Here is a 17,986-nt window from a genome sequence, read left to right on the forward strand (position 1 = left end):
CGCTCTTCCAGGTTCGGGGTTTCTTTTCGTCTCCTTCTTCGCTTCTTGTCGGCTCTTCTACTCTGCAATCTTCTCGTTTCAATGAGCAGTTAGCCATGGAAGGACCGAGAGCTAACCAGTCTTTAGACAAAGAAACATTCGGAGTTCTCTCCCGAGTAACACATGGAATGGGTTTCACTTCTACTTCCATTGCCTCCAGTAAGTTACTGACAGGGCTTCTCTCTTCTCTTTCGTCTTCTTCTTCTTCTATATCTTCTGTCTCTCGGCTTAGTGTGTCGAGAGATGCTTTGCTTTCACGTTCGTCTGAGAATTTCTCGACCACTCGGGCGGAAATCTCGAAATCGTCTCTTTGATTCTTGATGGATCTCTTTGTGATCGGGGCCCGTCCCTGAGAAAAATGGCAAAATCCTGTGAAACTTTTTTTTTCAGAACATTAAGGAACAAGAAAACTTTGGAATGACGCAGAAGGTCACTCACTCTCGGTGATCTACAGGCTCGAGGAACCACTGGAAGCTGGTAGCCATTGAAACCGCAGTCCAACATATGTTCTTCGAAACGCAAAACAAGATTGATTGTTTCTTCGATCTGAAAGTGATAACCGGTCCGGTTAGCAAAAAAAACAGAAATCCGAACTTCAAAATCAGATGTAAAACACACGTACGAGGAGAAAAACAGGAGAGAGCTTCAAGATCCTTGTCGTTAATGGCGGTTTGGGTTTGATTTCGGATTATTTGAAGGGGGAAACAAAGAGGGTTTTAAGCAAGAATTGGATCATGAAGAACACCGATGGCCCAAAAAAAACCCCGAAGATGCAGAGAAAAACATGGTTCGGAAAAACACCCGACTTTAAAGCTGCGTCTGAGTCTGTGCGGTCAAAACCCCCATGAAAACCACAAAATAAAATGTCCCGAAAAACACGAACACAGTTTGAGATTACACATGTCGACAATGGAGATTTGTTCTGTTTTTTTTCTTGGCTGAAACTAAATGACGGTTTTCTAGGCATTGCCCTAAACCCTCCGAACAGTTTGGATCAGTTCCTCTGGTTTGGGGGGTGATCCACTCTTTCTCACATCAGCTCTGCTTCCGACACGTGGACGACTGTCCACTATACTTGGATAAAATCCTCATCTCCTTCACATATTCAAACTGCCTAAAACCGTTCTCTGTTGTTTTTTATTCTTTCGAATCGGGTTTTGGATTAAAAAAAGTGTATTTCGGCCACGTGGCAAGAATTTAGCCGTTGTTTACTCCTCAAACTATAAATTTTGAAGACCAAAAAGTTAATTTTCTTATAACTCGTTTTCTTCTTCGTCTCTTCTCTCTCTCACTCGCAGGTTAACGGTTTAACTGCCTTATCCAAAAAGGGAGGCCACGCGCCGTGAAGAAAGTCGATTCCACGTAACTTTCGGCCCAAATATGAATTGGGCCTAATAAGGCCTAATATAAATAGACAAAGGTCCACTTTGATATTTCAGAAATTTCCACATTTTGATCCATTTCTTTGTCCTGGGCTTTGTATCATCGAATTTGAGGGCTTCTTTTTTATTAATCCATTATTATTATTATTATTATTATTGGTGGATTATAGGATTTGTACCAGATTATACTTGTAATATAAATCGTGAAATTATGAATATTATTTAGCAAAATAATTTCTTTTTTGAAATGATATGTACTAGGCAAAGATTTAATATCAAGCCTAATATTATAAGAGATTGAAATCAGCATTGTTTGAATATTTCCTCGTCGCCAATCAATGTTTGAACCATAAAGTACACGTCACCACCATTTGACTATATTTTAGTTGGTCTTGCCAATTTTTATACAATCTTTCTTCCTTTATGTTATGTTTTTTTTATTGATAAAACCTTTATGTTATGTTTCATGTATTTGATGTTATCTTCTCTTCTCTTCTGAACTCTTGGTGTGTTACTTTATTAATATTTTACAATCTTTCATAACACAACAAATCTAAAAATATATTATTAAAGCGTCAAGAATAAATGAGAAACAATATTTTACCAAAAAAATGAGAACCAATATTAATATGATTTTATTGGAATATATATATATATATAATATTAATACTGTTTTTATTAATTTAAATAAATAATTTTAAAAAATTAAGACTAATTTATTGGTATCAGAAGATGAATCCCAAGATAACTAACCTATATATCTCCGTGTTTGACACAATTATAAATGTCCAAATAAAATAATAAAAAAACTAGTGTGAACTAGGTTATAACTAATAAGTCAAATGGCAAATTGAGAAGGGCGATCCACTGAATGTGTAAAATATAATATATTTGTTTATCTTTAAATGAACTAAGTATAATATAATAAATACTATAATAATTTATAAATATTGGGGATTTAACGAGAATAATAAATGCTTTGAAAGAAGTAGGGATAGGGATTAATAAATAATGTAGATTTTTAAATTCCTTTTTGCGCAAGAAAGTCTTGAGGGTCAAGTAAAGTGGTGACCTAAGACCTAACCACCACAATATGGTCAGATAAAAACAAAATTCAATAGATGGAATAATTGTTTATATATATATATATATAGAGATGTATGTATACGCGTGATTATTTGTATATAGACTTCTTGTAATCGTATATATTTTTTTTCCATTTAGGATTGAGAAAACGTGTGAGGCAATCAAAAGCAAATCTGCATAGGTGAAGGGCCGTTGACTGACTCTATTCTCAAGACACTGCAATTTCTAAAGACCTCTCTTTTCCTTTGCGGTGGAAATTTCTCAAGAGCTTCACACCGACTAAACCCAGAATAAAAAACCCTAATTTCTCTCTACCCTATTCAGATTTCTCCTCGAATCCTTTGAATTTTCATCGTCCGAGTTCGATTCCTCAATGGGTGCGACGGAATCCGAAACCGCCCCGATTTGGGGAAATTCCCGTCAGAGAGACAACACCGTATACCCTGTCGAGTTGGAGTCGGCTTCTCGGAATCTGTCGGAGAGACAGAATCGAGTGGCGTACAGTGAAGTGAAGCAGTTCAGGAGTTGGGTTCCTTGGATCATACCCGTTTTCGTGGTCGCCAACGTTGTCATGTTCGTGATCACCATGTTCGTCAACAATTGCCCGAAGAAATCTGGGGATTGCGTCGCCGATTTCTTGGGTCGGTTCTCGTTTCAGCCTACCAGAGAGAATCCTCTTCTGGGTCCTTCCTCGCTCACGTAAGTTTCTAGGGTTCTTTGTTTTTCCCGATTTCATCGCCGTCTGTCCACGAAAGATTTGATTTAATAAAATAAAATAAAATCGGATGGGTTTTGCGTGAAGAAGAAGACGAGTGAAGTTCGAGTGAAGCAGCTGTTTGATTTTGGGGGGAAATCTCGAAATTTCTCGAGATGTGTCTCTCTTTTACTCTGTGATATTGAAGATTCATCTGATTATTTCTGTTTATACGGATCGTATATATGGATTACAATTGAAAAGCAGAGTAGAGAGATTCAATTGATAATCTGATATCAAAGGTTGATTCTTGTCGATTTTAATTGGTACAGATTACAAGAGATGGGAGGTTTAGATGTGAGAAAAGTATTTCAGCAACAAGAAGGATGGCGTCTGATTTCTTGCAACTGGTTACATGGAGGAGTTGTTCATCTGCTAGTGAACATGCTAACTCTTCTTCTCATTGGAATACGCATGGAAAGAGAATTCGGATTCAGTGAGTAAATCTCTCACATCAACTCTTTGTACCAAACTTTCTTGAATCCTTGTTTCATGGCAATCTGGCCGTATCTTTGATGCAATAACATCATTGTTCTGTTGGGATTTTGTCTGTTTCCAGTAAGGATCGGATTGCTTTATGTCGTTTCCGGGTTCGGAGGGAGCATATTGTCGGCTCTTTTCCTCCGAACAAACATCTCCGTCGGTGCATCTGGTGCCGTGTTTGGTTTACTCGGTGGAATGCTCTCTGAGATCATCATCAATTGGACAATCTATACTAACAAGGTAATGAATGACGATGAGATATAAAGATTTGGAAGATTCGGTATAAAGATTGGATACTTGATTGTGTTATTGCTATGATTTGTGCAGGTGGTGACCATTGTTACTCTCGTGGTAATCGTGGTGGTAAACCTCGGTATGGGTGTGCTTCCGGGCGTCGACAACTTCGCTCATATCGGGGGTTTTGCTACGGGGTTTCTTCTAGGGTTCATCCTTCTGATCCGTCCCCATTTCGGATGGATAAATCAAAGACCGGCTCCTGGTGGAGTTTCTTCTGCTGCCTCCACACACAGATTCAAGATTTACCAATGCCTGTTGTGGACCATCTCACTAGTCCTTCTGATCGCCGGGTATACGATATGTTTCTTACGCTTCCGCCTCTTATCATCTTTCGTTTGAAATGAAAATGCATAAAACCTGGAATTCTCGATAAAGCTATGAACTCGGTAACGTCAACACTGACCAGGTCTTACTCGTTCAGGTTCGTGATCGGATTGGTTGCCCTCTTCAACAACGTGGACGGAAACAAGCACTGTTCATGGTGTCATTATCTTTCCTGCATACCCACTTCGAAATGGAGCTGCAACCGCGAACCACTCTCCTGCTCGGTAAGTGAACCCTAAACCTTTAAAAACTTAAACCCTAAACCCTAACCCTAAATGCCAATGCCTCTTAACACGTTTGAATCGAATGTAACTGTTGTATCTATATGCAGACGACGCAAACGGGCAGCCAGCTGAGCGTGACTTGCTTGAACAACGGGAAATCAGGAACATATATCTTGCCGAATCCGTCGAACTCGAGGATAAACAGCATTTGTGTTGAGCTCTGTCGTTGATTAAATCTAAAACCTACAACTCTGTAATTTGTCCTTTCCTGTTTCTTCTAGAGATTATTTTACAAAACACGCAATGGCATCTCGAGCCATTGGCTATTCGTTGTTTCTTGCGTATGTATATATATATATACACACACATTAGCGAACTCATGTCATGTTGTACATTATAATTATTGCATGTTTCATTTTATTTTATTTTTTTATTCTCTAACATATGCTTAATGCTACATGGGTGTCTGAGAAGTAATTTCCTTAATAAATTAAGTATTTTGGGAAAAACTATATCTTTTTAATAAGAATATATTGCTGGTCCATTCTTGAAGATGGAATCCCCTTCCACTAAAAACCATGATAATTTGATAATAATAATGTTCAGATTTACCTTTTTTTTGTTTTCGGACAAAATATCATCAGAGACTTGCAATACTAATGGACTGATATTTTCCACCGTTTTCTCGGGAACCAAACACGGAGACAGCGAGATCCATTTCTTTTCCACCAAAAAACAAAACAGTTTCCGACCGTCCTTCAATGTCGCTCCGGCGAACTGAAACTTTGGTCAGGCTTTATCCGGGAAGAACTTTCCGCTTCCGATTTTTGGATGTTTTTAATGATACCCAGATGAGAAACTTAAGATGTGAATACAGAATCACATTTAAGATGCATTCAATTTGGCATTATAAATTTTGAGGAACTGAAGATATGAATATGGAATCCACAATTGACCAAAAATAATAAAATCTACTAAAAGTGAGAGCAAAAGTGATTTTTCTGTATATTATGCTTAGAGACGTGCAGGATTTGAGGAGAGATTACATAACAATAGTATCCTAAACATAAGGGAAGGCAAGTGCCGAAGACGATGACTTCAGGTTCACGAGCTACCAAGCTGCGAAGTTTCAAGGCGAGGTCTATCAAATTATTTAGCTTCACAGCCTCACCATATTGAGTTGAAATGCCCACAATCAAATATGTAATCTGTATATAATTCACATTTTTTTTTTAATCTGTAAATTCATGAGTTTTTCTAAACCGTGTTTCAGTAAAATTGTTGAAGCTATGTTTTCAACAAATGATCTCGTTAAAAATGAAAAAAATAAAATGTACATTCATTGGGCTACGTGTCGCCGTCTGTGGGGATCGAACCCACGACCACGTGGTTAAAAGCCACGCGCTCTACCGCTGAGCTAAGACGGCTTATGGTATTATAAATCTAATATATCTTGACAATGGGCCTGTAAAAATGCACATTCATTGCGTATGCGCGCAAGTCTTCAACCATGTTTCCCTTTTGGATTTCATTTTCAAGAAAAGAAAAAAAAAACACTTCCTGATGCTAATGCTACATAGAGTAGAGTCGGCTAGATTTACAGTTTTTTATTTATTATTATGAATTGTGTAAAAATCAAATATATAAATCCAATCTAAAAATAAATAACCATAATCTTTTCGAAAACTGAAAATCCGGCAAAATAATTAAACCCAAAATACCTCTTTTATAGGGGCATTTAATCAGGAATTTTATTGGAAAATTTTTATTCATCTGATATCCAAATAAATGAATTATCTATCTAACAATTTGAACCATAAAATCCCAAAAGGTACTAAGACTTGACGATTTTTCATAATATATATATATATATATATATATATATATTTATTGACGCTGTTAGCTAAGCTCATTCCTTAAAGTCATTTTGATAATTTACCTAAAGAACGTCATTTGATTCAGCTAGCAATAAATAATCTCTCAGTTATAAATATTTTAAAGAACTCGTTATTTTGATAAATAAAAATAAAAAATAAAAAGTAGACAAGGAAATTAAATGAAAAAGCTGGAGAAGGAAAAGTGAAGAGCGGGCAGAGAGAAAATGAGGAAGAGGATCTGCCTCAATTTTACAATTCATATGAAATGTCATTTCCCTAGTTTTCTCTGCTTTTCCATTTTTACCCCTCATTCCTTTTTTTATTTATTTATTTTTCCTTCTCCATATTCTTTTTAATTTAATATTTCTTCCCACCCTCATCATTTTAATACAAATTATAATGCTCTTTTACAAAAAAAATTATTTAACTGATGACACTGGACCCAATAAAAATCCTTGCTTCGTTATTGTATTTTTCAGACAATATATAGTAGACGGGTCATTATTACAAGTAATTTAGTTGTGTGAAAATCAAGGCGTCTTTGGAGAACTGTCGGAAGAAGTGGGTGTAACAGTACGATGCACACACATGGAGAATATATATATACATATATATATATATACATATGAATGAATGATTAAAAATTAATTAGAAAAAAAAGAAAAGAAAAAAAAAAGAGAGATGTGACGTGTCACTGACAGGAGGAGAGAGGCTCTTGTGAAGGATTCAGAAGGTGGAGTCCCTTTCAGAGTCTGTCGCTTTGTGCCGCAAAACCCGGACTATCCACAGTCTCCGGCCCATTAGGCCCACTTCCTTTTCTCATGGGCCCCACTAAGCGCCATGTGGCACATAATTTTGAATATTTTTTGTCGCCTTGACAGAATAATTTAATTTTAACAAATGATTAATAAGATATTAAAATCCAAAATTTATTTTAAATCTGCTATTTTAATATATGTATATAATTCAATAATATGAATTGAATCGAAATTGGTAAATTTTGTCTACAATTTTAATTTTGGTTATTATTTGAGATTTGTAGATGTGACAGTGGGAATGGGAAGATGGGATGCTATTTTATATAAAGTCATATCGGCTACCAATTTTAGGATATGTCCATATCGTAGGGTCATATCTATAATAAATTTGCATGAATAAAAAAAAAACAAATTCGACCCATCAAAGCTGCAGTTTTCATATTTTGATGAAACAAATTCAATTTTTATCATTATATTTTTAATAAAATTATCTTCAAAATCATTTAAATTTGTGAATGTTGAGATTCTTATTATAAAATAAAATAAACAAAATTGGCGGAGGAGGGTGCTAACGTGCGCGCGGGAGATGAGGCGCGTGTTAGCAAATAGACAAAACCTGTTAAGTGAAGCAGTGTGGGATGTGATGGAACAACAAAGGAAAAAGATTTCACCTATTGGGCATGCGGGGACCACATAGCCTTCATGCTTTTCGAAAAGATACCCATTCCCTTTTCTGACACGTGTCCCTCCTCCCACCACTTCCAAATTACATATACGTGAAGATCATTTTTACCTTCAACTGTGTTTCAATCAAATAAAATGTTAGTAAATAATAATAAAATTGTGGTGAAAAAAAAAATGACCGAACAGACTTTTAGATCCCTAGATGAACAAATCTTCTCGGACAAGAACTGATGGGAATTTTAACTGCCAAACCAAATCAACGGCCACAATTCCTCGTTATTTCCACCTCATGAAATCAATAACCATAAAAATATTAAATATATACTTAAAAAACAATTACTGTTAAATTTTTTTCACCAAACAATTACTGTGACATGACAACAGCTTTGGTCAAGACAAAAAAAAAGCCGCGAAAAAGGCGCATTTTAACAAATGGGGACGGCGCATTTTAGTTGATCGAAAAACAAGAATGGAACAGCCCAATAAGACAGAGGCCGGGATCTTTTCTCTCACTCGCGGCGAAGATGACATCATGACACGGCCCATGGTGACGTCACTTTGGAGAGGGGAAATCTATCCCCACGCGCCACGCGCGTGCGCTATTTTCACGCCCCACTGTCAGAGAGGGAGAGGGAGAGAGTTTCCTTTTCTCTCCCTCTTTTGTGAAAAAATGAAGACGACGTTGTCTCAGTCGGTAAACCCTTTCCCCTGTTTCTCTCTTCTTTAATTTTTTTTTTCTTCACATGAAAAAAAAAAACTTTTCTTTTATTTTTTTTGCGGTCTCTGTAGTCTAATCGTTGCACGTAGTCTGGTTTTTAAAGCTCCTGGGTCTCTTCCTTTCTCTCCATTTCCCAATTCTTCTGCTGTTTGGCTGACGGGAAAGTGAGAGAAAATTTCAGATGGAAAGAACCGTGGAGTTTGGGATTTTCCATTGGAAGAGAATTTGGTGAGCTTTGTTTGCTCCTTTGTATCATCTCCGATTTCTGCATTAGTATGCTGTTTTTCAGTTTCCATTTTCGTCCCCTCTTGGGTGTGGAGAATCGGTTCGAACCAGATACTTTGGATTTGTTTGGTCCCCGAGGAAATCCAGAGAGAGATATATTCTTATTATGGAATTGTATGATTGGAATCTTTACAAAGTTCTTGACTTTTTTAAGTTTATTCATTCACGACTCCTGAAAACTGCATCTCTTAAATGAGATTTTCCCATGGATTTTGTTTGGTGCCTCGAACCTAAGAAGAAAATCTTATCTAAATTTATCACTTCATGCCTTGTTTGCTTCAAGATTCTAGATTTGTGGGTGGGTTTCGATCTTTTGAGCTTAAAAGCTGGAGAATTTCACTGATGGGTACTAAGAATTTCCTGGTTTTATGGCGACATTGCAGATGAATGATGGTGGGTTCGTGGAGATGGGAAGGGGTGATGTCAGATCCAGGAGATGAAGGAGAGGCAACGTTGGACTGCTGAAGAAGATGCATTGTTACGCGCTTACGTGAAGCAGTTTGGTCCGAGAGAATGGCACTTAGTGTCGGAACGCATGAACAAGCCCCTGAACCGTGACGCCAAGTCCTGTCTCGAGCGTTGGAAGAACTACCTCAAGCCAGGGATCAAGAAAGGGTCATTGACTGAGGAAGAACAGAGACTAGTGATCCGTCTTCAGGCCAAACACGGCAACAAGTGGAAGAAAATTGCGGCAGAAGTGCCCGGAAGGACAGCGAAGAGGCTGGGAAAGTGGTGGGAAGTGTTCAAGGAGAAGCAACAGAGAGAGCAGAAGGAGAGTAGTAAGAGAGTTGAGCCTATAGACGAGAGCAAGTACGATAGAATTCTCGAGAGTTTCGCCGAGAAGCTCGTGAAGGAACGGTCCATTGCCGGTGCTTCTGCATCTTCCTCGACGTCCTCCTCCTCGCTCGTAATGGCGAATTCGAACAGCGGATTTCTCCACAACGACCCGTCTCATAATAACCCGGTGATACCTCCATGGTTAGCCACTTCGAACGGCTGTAACCCCAACAATGTGAGGCCACCTAGGTCTCCCTCTGTGACCCTTAGCTTATCTCCATCGACCATGGCTGCAGCCACTCCTCCACCGCCCATCCCGTGGCTGCAGCCACCCGAGAGGGCAACTGAGAACAACCCGGGATTGGTTTTAGGGAGTATTCAACCAGGTCACGGGATAAACCCTTCAATGCCCGGTTGTAGCAGCGAGGGTCTGTTCTTGGCCGAGCTTGTGGAGTGTTGCAGAGAATTGGATGAAGGGCACCGAGCATGGGCCGAGCATAAGAAGGAGGCGGCATGGAGATTAAGAAGGCTAGAGCTGCAGCTCGAGTCAGAGAAAACGTGTAGAAGACGTGAGAAGATGGAGGAGATAGAGGAGAAGATCAAAGCTCTGAGGGAGGAGCAGAAGACAGCGATGGAGAAGATCGAGAACGAGTACAGAGAGCAGATCTCGGGACTGAGGAGAGATGCGGAGGCGAAGGAGCAGAAATTGGCCGATCAGTGGGTGGCTAAGCACCTGAGGCTGACCAAGTTTCTTGAGCAGGTGGGTTGCAGGCCAAGGCTAGACCGGCCATGACCGGACAGACAAGAGAATCATGTCTGGTGATGCTAGAGATGAATGAGTGATTGGAAACTTGCAAGTGTTGGTTCTTGTAATGTTTATGTTAAGCTTTTTGGTTTGGTTTTTTATTTTTGATTTTTGATTTCATCTCTCGCATGTTTCTGTGACACTCTATCACTATAAACCCAATCTTCTATGGAGATGGGTCTTCTGAAACATAAGTAGTGCTCTTTGAACTTGAACAACAAAAATGGAGCAAGACAAAATTTTTCTTTTAACAATGCTACAAACAGGTTTAAGTTCGTTCTTAAAAAAGTCTTTTGGTCGGAATCCGAGAACAAAACCAACGATCATCGAAACAAAGATAAAACCAGTAACGGATAACCAGAAAATCCCGACGGCTGAGAAGGGTTTGAACTTTGAGCTCAGAAGCACTTCCGGTGAACAATCGACGGGCCAGACTCGTCATACTCTGCCTTCGCGATCCACATCTGCAAAAAAAATCATAATCCGAAAACACATTCAGAGGAAATCCCTGTTCGGTTTTAACTGCGGAGAACTGATGGGAATGCTCCAGTTATAAGGGAGGGTTTGATAGGGGCCTATACCTGCTGGAAGGTACTGAGGGAGGCCAAGATAGACCCTCCAATCCAGACAGAGTATTTCCTCTCGGGCGGGGCAACGACTTTGATCTTCATGCTGCTCGGAGCCAAAGCAGTGATCTCTTTGCTCATTCTGTCAGCAATCCCCGGGAACATGGTAGTTCCGCCACTGAGAACGATGTTACCATACAAATCCTTTCTGATATCGACATCACATTTCATTATGGAGTTGTAGGTCGTTTCATGGATTCCAGCAGCTTCCATACCGATCATAGACGGCTGGAAAAGAACCTCGGGACAACGGAAACGCTCTGATCCGATGGTGATCACTTGCCCATCAGGTAGCTCGTAGTTCTTCTCCACGGCAGAGCTTGTTTTCGCTGTCTCGAGCTCTTGTTCATAGTCAAGGGCAATGTAAGAGAGCTTTTCCTTTATGTCCCTGACGATTTCCCGCTCGGCTGTGGTGGTGAAAGAGTAACCACGCTCGGTGAGGATCTTCATCAGAGCATCAGTGAGGTCACGGCCTGCAAGGTCAAGACGTAGGATGGCATGGGGAAGCGCATAGCCCTCGTAGATAGGGACAGTGTGGCTAACACCATCTCCAGAGTCGAGCACAATACCTGCACAAAGGGCATGAGATATTCCCAAAATCAAACCCTTCATTGATGGATATAAAGGAATCAACTTTACATGACAAGGCTTAGGCTTCACTTACCGGTTGTACGGCCACTGGCGTAAAGGGAAAGGACAGCCTGGATGGCGACATACATGGCCGGGGCATTGAAAGTCTCGAACATGATCTGGGTCATCTTCTCACGGTTAGCCTTTGGGTTGAGAGGAGCTTCGGTGAGAAGAATGGGATGCTCCTCGGGAGCAACACGGAGCTCGTTGTAGAAAGTGTGGTGCCAAATCTTCTCCATATCGTCCCAGTTGCTGACAATTCCGTGCTCAATCGGGTATTTTAGGGTTAAGATCCCACGCTTGGATTGAGCTTCATCCCCGACATATGCATCCTTCTGACCCATTCCCACCATCACCCCTGTGTGGCGAGGACGGCCCACAATGCTCGGAAACACAGCCCTTGGGGCATCATCCCCAGCAAATCCAGCCTTAGGAAACAATTACAATACAATAAATACACAACCATAACCTTAGACAAGACAACATAGTATATGTTGACCCTTTCTCCATTATATGAATTACATTGTACAATCATGAAAAGGTCCGGTCTTTTATGTCGATGGTTATCAACTTATCATTTCAGATCAGATTCATGAAACACAAACCCTATGAGGTTGAAAAGACCAAGACATTGAAGATCACAACTGAACAGAAGTCGTAGGTTTTTTACAAAGAGTACCTTAACCATTCCTGTTCCATTGTCGCAAACAAGGGGTTGAATGTCCTCACCGTCTGCCATTTTCTACTTTCTGCAAAGAAATATACGAGATTTCAAATTGTAAAATAGAGAAACAAAAAATAACAATCACTTTGAACAAAAAAACCTTAATAGCAGAAAAACGAGGAGATGGCGAATATTCCAGATCCAGAATCACATTACAGATTCGATGCCATGAAATTAAGTAACACTAACCAGAAAAACGAGAAAGATGATTAAAAGCCAGAGGAAAACATCACACTGTCACTTCAAAATCGCCTGATTTAAGCAAATGTCGATCTACAAAAAGCGAGGGATTATTCACGCAACAAACGCAGATCGAGAATCCACTCATGGGACCCGATTGATTCAAATCATCACAACTCTAAAACGAGAACCCAGATCGAGAAATCACGATATAAGAATCGAAATGGCACTGTAAATCAAATCGATGAAGCCAAATAATGAAACTCAGATCGAAAGGCGCACGAAGGAATCCGTGTTCTACAGGAAATTGAGAGCAGGAGACGATAAAAGCTTCTCGGAGATGGAGGATCCGTCACCTCGAATAAGGGAATAAACGACAATGGAGAGCAATGGAGGAAGCAAAATGAAGCTACAGAAATGGGGGAGTAAATAAAAAAACGGGTCCAAAGGCTTCGAATTCGGTTCACCTCGTTTTCCGGTTCTATTTCCTGAAATTACGTTTTTGTCCTTTTTTTCAAACCCGAACAATTAAAATTAAATATCCCTTTTTTGTTATAAATTTTTGAAACTTAAAAATAACCGAACCAAATTAATCATAACTATATAAGTCCCCGCAACTAAATAAATCGGAATTTAATTGTATATATGAACCGTCCCATAATTAAAGGCATACACGAACTGGACAATTCCGTATTTGGGCTCAACATAAGCCCATTAAGTTTTCGAGTCCAGGCCCATGTTTTTTCACAGCTCCGTACACTACACTAAAAAAAATACTATAAATCTCTTTTTTTTTTTAAATGGATTATTATAAATTTTGAAATAGTGTGTGTGTGTGTGAGAAATGGCGTAATACAAAATATTTTATCAATCCTGCTCCCGTAAGGTTATTTTGAGATGTTGATAATTATTTATAGGTTATCAGTTTTATTCAATTTGCATCTGGTTTTCTTCTTCTCAAACTTTGTTCATCTTTTAGATTTACACTTTCCATTTATTTCTCTAAGCCTTTTCAATCCTTTTTTAGTTTTCATTTTTATGATTTTTTTAGTTCCTTTACCTTTTTCAAATCGAAAGCGCAGGGGAAATCTGTATTTGATATTTGGAATTCTTACCACATTTAAAAAAAAAATATACTTGACTTGAATTTGATGAAATTCCATTATTATTATTAACTAATAGAAACAAGATTCTTTCTTGTCTGATTTCTGACCTTTTTTTTGTCATATGTATGTCTTGTCTTTTGTTTTTTTAAAAAAAAGAAACAATAAGTTTTGAGATTGAATATAAACGCTCAGGTACCATGACAGATACGCATGCATGTACTTTGCTCTACGATTAGAATATTAAACACAATATGTAAGCTAAATATATAACTCTTCCCATTCTCAAAACTCCCATCCATAAATACGACACAATATTTTTTTATACATAATCTTCAAATTTTGTTTGAGTACAATAATTTTGAAACCATTCATATGTTATAATAAATTTGTAAAAGATTAAAATCTATACGAGTATCCAAATATTGTTTCGAATACTCGTACCTCGAATATACATAATTCTTGAATCCGAATACAAATTTTAAAATGAGATATCCAAACTTTATAGATACAAATCCGAATATTCTGATTGGTGTCTAATCTAGATCTTAATAATATAATTATTTTTATCAATTTTTTATTGGGTATTAGAAATTTCAATGTTAGTTGATTTTAGATTATGATATCATAATATAAAAATGCTTTCTATATATACACACACACATCGAATTATATAAGCATAATACCTACTATAATTATAAATTATAACACCACATTTACCTTGTATAGATCAAGTGAATAATGTGTTTATGTTGTTTAATTTGGGATGACATGATCCCATCCCATGTGGGAGGAATCTAACTATAAAACGAGAGCTCCTAATATTGGATAGACAATTAAATCATTGTCAATATGGGAACGGTTAAGCATATGAATAGAGAGAATATTCACCGTTTCCATCATTACATGCAAGGAGTGGTCCAAAATAATGGAAACACAATGTACTGTTCCTTGGGTGTAAGGGCTGAATAATGATATTTTGCAGCCTTATTCAAAAAGTTGAAATTATGGTAGCAACTCCTTAACAACACCCACATATATATACATACATATATATATATTCTCACGTGAAAAATCTTTTTGATTTTACCAAAAAAATTCTTGTTGATATATAAACATATAGGGGGTTTATAGTTGGGGGAAAATATTAGAAAAGGCTAGCAATCACACAAATTTTTTAGTTTATTTTTAATTCCAATATATAAAATATACACTCGACGGATATTTTAAGAAAATATTATTGATGATAATTAGTATTATGTATTTATGATACAATATTTATAAAGGTGATTTAATTGTTTGATATAAATATCCAAGAGACAAAATCGTATATAATTATATGATGGTATTGACTAGAACTGTAAAATTGTTCAAATTAAAATATAAGCGTTAATATCCAAATTTAATGGAATAAAATTGTTAAATGAGTGATATAATTTTAGAAATGTTTCTAAAGCAGCGGGGGTTTGGGATGTCGAGTAGGATGTTGATGCGTGTACAATTATATATATATATATAGGTGTGTATATATGTTTGTATGAATAATAGAAACATGAAGACATTAAATATTGTCCATGTGATCCACCTTTACGAGTCACAACCATACAATCATGTCCATGTGATTCTCTTTGATTCTCTTGTTGCACAATCATACATATATGGGGTATATATGTGCATATATACATATATATATATATATATATATAATATAGGTTTATTCTAAATGGGTATAACACTAAATTGGTAAATAGAGTAATTTATGGAGGACCCGTAAGTGGAGAGATGAAAGCGAAAAAAGTGAATGGTTAGGAAAATATGCCCAAAGTTTAGTTGTATGCATTTTTAGTAAAAGGAATCCAAAGTTGATAAATTTTAAGGTAAATTGATTTAAAATTATTATAACAAAAATAAAATTATTGTTAATTCGATACATAACTGAAAGCGAAAGGACTGGTGAACGTTCCCCACGTCTTTAATTATATTCTAATTTTGATTTATTAGTAATTAACTAATTCACTTAATGTTAATTTGTAGGTTCAAGAGTGGTTCATAGGTTTGGTCAGCAGTCAAGGCAGATATTTATTTACTCAACCATTTTATTTGCTTAATTAATTACGGATTAGTGCCGACGAATTAGATAAGGATTAATTAACATAGCAAAATGAGATCGAATTTTTAATCGCATCTTTTATATCTCTTGTTTCAAACAAATAATAATTTTTAGTTAACTAGATTTTTTATGTAAAAACTGCAGTATTTAAGTGGGAAACTGCACAAAATATGTCTATTTTGAAAGTAGACGTATTTTATAATTTCTAAAAAATAAATATTATGATGGTTGTGGTCTGCAAGTCACGAAGAAGATTAAGGAATGACTTTCCAAATCATTATTTGACAATTTTTCATGTAGTTATTGTTTTATAAAATATATATGAACAGTTACTATAATCTAATTTGTATATAATTACAAATTATGTATTGATTTGTTTCATGAAACGTCGCTATAATTAGTATTTATGGACTATTAACAACACTAGGTATGACCCGCGCGATGCGCGGTTTATTCTTTTTTTTTTATTGTTATTTTAAATATTTGCTATTTTATTTTAAAAAATCATTTATATGAAGATAATAAAAGTTATATATCGATCTATATAGAGAAGGGAGAAGATGAAGGAATATAGACATCATTATATTATTATATTATAAAATTATTTTTGTATATATGCTGAATACTAATTTTCTATATTTTTTACGGTGAAATATGTATTTAATCAATATAATATGTCAGTTTTTTTATATTTATGTATATATTCACATAATAATAATAATGATGGTGATGATGTTTCACACTAAACAATTCAATACAATTTTCTATAAAAAAATTAAATGGTAATAATTTTTTAAAAATTGAATCCGAATAAAAGGAAAAAAATACAATAAAATTTAAATATAATCCAATAAAATAGAATCTCACGTGAATCGGAAATTTATTTGTTTTTATGTTTTTGTTTAGTAAATAAAATTTAGAAAAAAAATTTATGCATAAATAATAAGGATTATAAACCAAATGGATACTAAAGGTATCGAAGCGTTTTTTCAAAATAGGATTTTGGCGAGATGTCGTGATCACGTATATTAGTTTTGTGTCACGCTCTTCTATGTTCAAGAAGGAACAACTTGCAACGACATGGAGAAAGGCGTGCAAAGGGATTGGTATGAAAAGATTTATGATTGAAGAATTTTGAGATCAAATGCTAATGGAAAAGGTGGTTATGATATATATAATTTTTATACAAACAATTTTCTTTTTCAGAATATTTGAATGTGTTAAATAAATTATAACTAAATAAATCGTGTATAAATCTTTTTATCTACTCGTTTTTAAATTAAAAGGAGATGAATTTACGAAGTGGTTATTAGGATATAATCTATAATAGTGGTCTTGGGAATGCGTTGAAGAGAGATGAGATGTTTCGTATTGTTCAGGCTTTCAATTTAACCCATTCGTACCATCCATCCAAAGCCTCCTCTTTCACAAAGTCGAAGTTATACCTACAAAAAATTTCCATATTATTTTTTTATTAGTTGCTAAGTATATGTGAGTGTCTTATAACGTAGATCTTTATCACCATGAAAAAATTTTCAAATTCAGCTTCTGTCATAGTCGACAACATCCCACACTGGCGCTTAGTTCCTCGTTGATTCCATGAATGGATCAGCAAGAGGTTGATGGTCATCGTAAGTTATCCTCTCAGTTGGGATTTTGACAATGCCCTCCGGTCAGCGAAATATGACCGACAATGCTGCTTTGCAGCGGCTCCCCCAAATCCTTCGGTATAAATCCATCGCCGATTGTAAGTTTTTACCGGCGAATAAAGTAAATTCATTGATTATCCTTTTGCCTCATCCTCAAGGTTCCTCCGCTTCACAGTTACAATACATCAACGTCGTTTCATCTTCCTCCACCGCTTCGCACTCTATCCTACTTCTCATATCCACCTCCATCGGCGCCAAGTCATAGCCATAACCTCCTGGGATGAGTTGAGAATGCTTAACCCCAAACATTGATATGGTAACCACAACTATGATGTGGAAATTTAAACTTTGACCAAACATTGTCACGTCATATGTCACGTAATAAATAAATATCATATCATTTTTTTTTAAAATTCTCAACAAAAAATAATCAAATATAAAATAAATATTAGATACATATTGGCTCTGAAA

At 36.5% G+C, this 17,986-nt stretch overlaps 4 protein-coding genes and 1 non-coding gene across 9 annotated transcripts in view; 2 read left to right on the plus strand and 3 right to left on the minus strand.

Moving 5' to 3' along the window:
- LOC104806560 (telomere repeat-binding protein 6) overlaps positions 1-1,027 on the minus strand; it is a 2,629-nt gene extending 1,602 nt beyond the window's left edge. Inside the window, exons 1-3 of the mRNA XM_010531524.1 lie at positions 662-1,027; positions 478-585; positions 8-388 (exon numbers count right to left, since the gene is read on the minus strand). Coding sequence (XP_010529826.1) covers positions 8-388; positions 478-543 — 447 coding nt within the window. The 5' untranslated portion in view covers positions 544-585; positions 662-1,027. The remainder of the gene's footprint in view (positions 1-7; positions 389-477; positions 586-661) is intronic.
- A 1,631-nt stretch (positions 1,028-2,658) lies between these two features.
- LOC104806561 (RHOMBOID-like protein 4) lies at positions 2,659-5,014 on the plus strand. The gene is made up of 6 exons (XM_010531525.2): positions 2,659-3,206; positions 3,534-3,697; positions 3,821-3,984; positions 4,072-4,331; positions 4,463-4,589; positions 4,697-5,014. Exons 1-6 carry the CDS (start codon positions 2,881-2,883, stop codon positions 4,817-4,819), a joined length of 1,164 nt encoding a protein of 387 aa, XP_010529827.1. The 5' UTR covers positions 2,659-2,880; the 3' UTR covers positions 4,820-5,014.
- A 930-nt stretch (positions 5,015-5,944) lies between these two features.
- On the minus strand, positions 5,945-6,016 carry TRNAK-UUU. Its single transcript has one exon. It is a non-coding gene; the product is annotated as a tRNA-Lys (tRNA).
- Positions 6,017-8,561: 2,545 nt separating this feature from the next.
- LOC104806562 (transcription factor AS1) lies at positions 8,562-10,687 on the plus strand. Of its 2 annotated transcripts, none has more exons than XM_019201710.1 (2): positions 8,562-8,602; positions 9,295-10,687. In XM_019201710.1, the coding sequence occupies exon 2, from the start codon at positions 9,348-9,350 to the stop codon at positions 10,479-10,481; it is 1,134 nt and encodes a 377-aa protein (XP_019057255.1). In that variant the 5' UTR covers positions 8,562-8,602; positions 9,295-9,347; the 3' UTR covers positions 10,482-10,687. The 2 variants fall into 2 exon arrangements, with proteins under 2 accessions (XP_019057255.1, XP_010529828.1); XM_010531526.2 differs by lacking the exon at positions 8,562-8,602 and adding an exon at positions 8,609-8,854.
- A 30-nt stretch (positions 10,688-10,717) lies between these two features.
- LOC104806563 (actin-1) lies at positions 10,718-13,088 on the minus strand. 4 transcript variants are annotated; one of them, XM_010531527.2, is made up of 5 exons: positions 13,010-13,088; positions 12,429-12,498; positions 11,784-12,177; positions 11,075-11,688; positions 10,718-10,957 (listed from the first exon to the last, which is right to left on the minus strand). In XM_010531527.2, exons 2-5 carry the CDS (start codon positions 12,486-12,488, stop codon positions 10,892-10,894), a joined length of 1,134 nt encoding a protein of 377 aa, XP_010529829.1. In that variant the 5' UTR covers positions 12,489-12,498; positions 13,010-13,088; the 3' UTR covers positions 10,718-10,891. The 4 variants fall into 4 exon arrangements, with proteins under 4 accessions (XP_010529829.1, XP_010529830.1, XP_010529831.1 ...); XM_010531528.2 differs by having other exon boundaries at positions 12,955-13,060; XM_010531529.2 differs by having other exon boundaries at positions 12,936-13,042.
- Between the last annotated feature and the right edge of the window lie 4,898 nt (positions 13,089-17,986).

The sequence above is a fragment of the Tarenaya hassleriana genome, unplaced genomic scaffold, assembly GCF_000463585.1.
Source record: "Tarenaya hassleriana unplaced genomic scaffold, ASM46358v1 Cleome12, whole genome shotgun sequence".
NCBI lineage: Eukaryota > Viridiplantae > Streptophyta > Magnoliopsida > Brassicales > Cleomaceae > Tarenaya > Tarenaya hassleriana.

Coding starts and splice junctions, on each gene's coding strand:
- LOC104806562 (XM_019201710.1), top strand. CDS start 9,348: ATGAAGGAGAGGCAACGTTGGACTGCTGAAGAAGATGCATTGTTACGC.
- LOC104806561 (XM_010531525.2), top strand. CDS start 2,881: ATGGGTGCGACGGAATCCGAAACCGCCCCGATTTGGGGAAATTCCCGT. Junction 3,985..4,071: donor GGACAATCTATACTAACAAG/GTAATGAATGAC, acceptor TGATTTGTGCAG/GTGGTGACCATTGTTACTCT. Junction 4,332..4,462: donor CTAGTCCTTCTGATCGCCGG/GTATACGATATG, acceptor TTACTCGTTCAG/GTTCGTGATCGGATTGGTTG.
- LOC104806563 (XM_010531527.2), bottom strand. CDS start 12,488: ATGGCAGACGGTGAGGACATTCAACCCCTTGTTTGCGACAATGGAACA. Junction 12,178..12,428: donor ATGGAACAGGAATGGTTAAG/GTACTCTTTGTA, acceptor TTGTTTCCTAAG/GCTGGATTTGCTGGGGATGA. Junction 10,958..11,074: donor CCCTCAGTACCTTCCAGCAG/GTATAGGCCCCT, acceptor TTTTTTTTGCAG/ATGTGGATCGCGAAGGCAGA.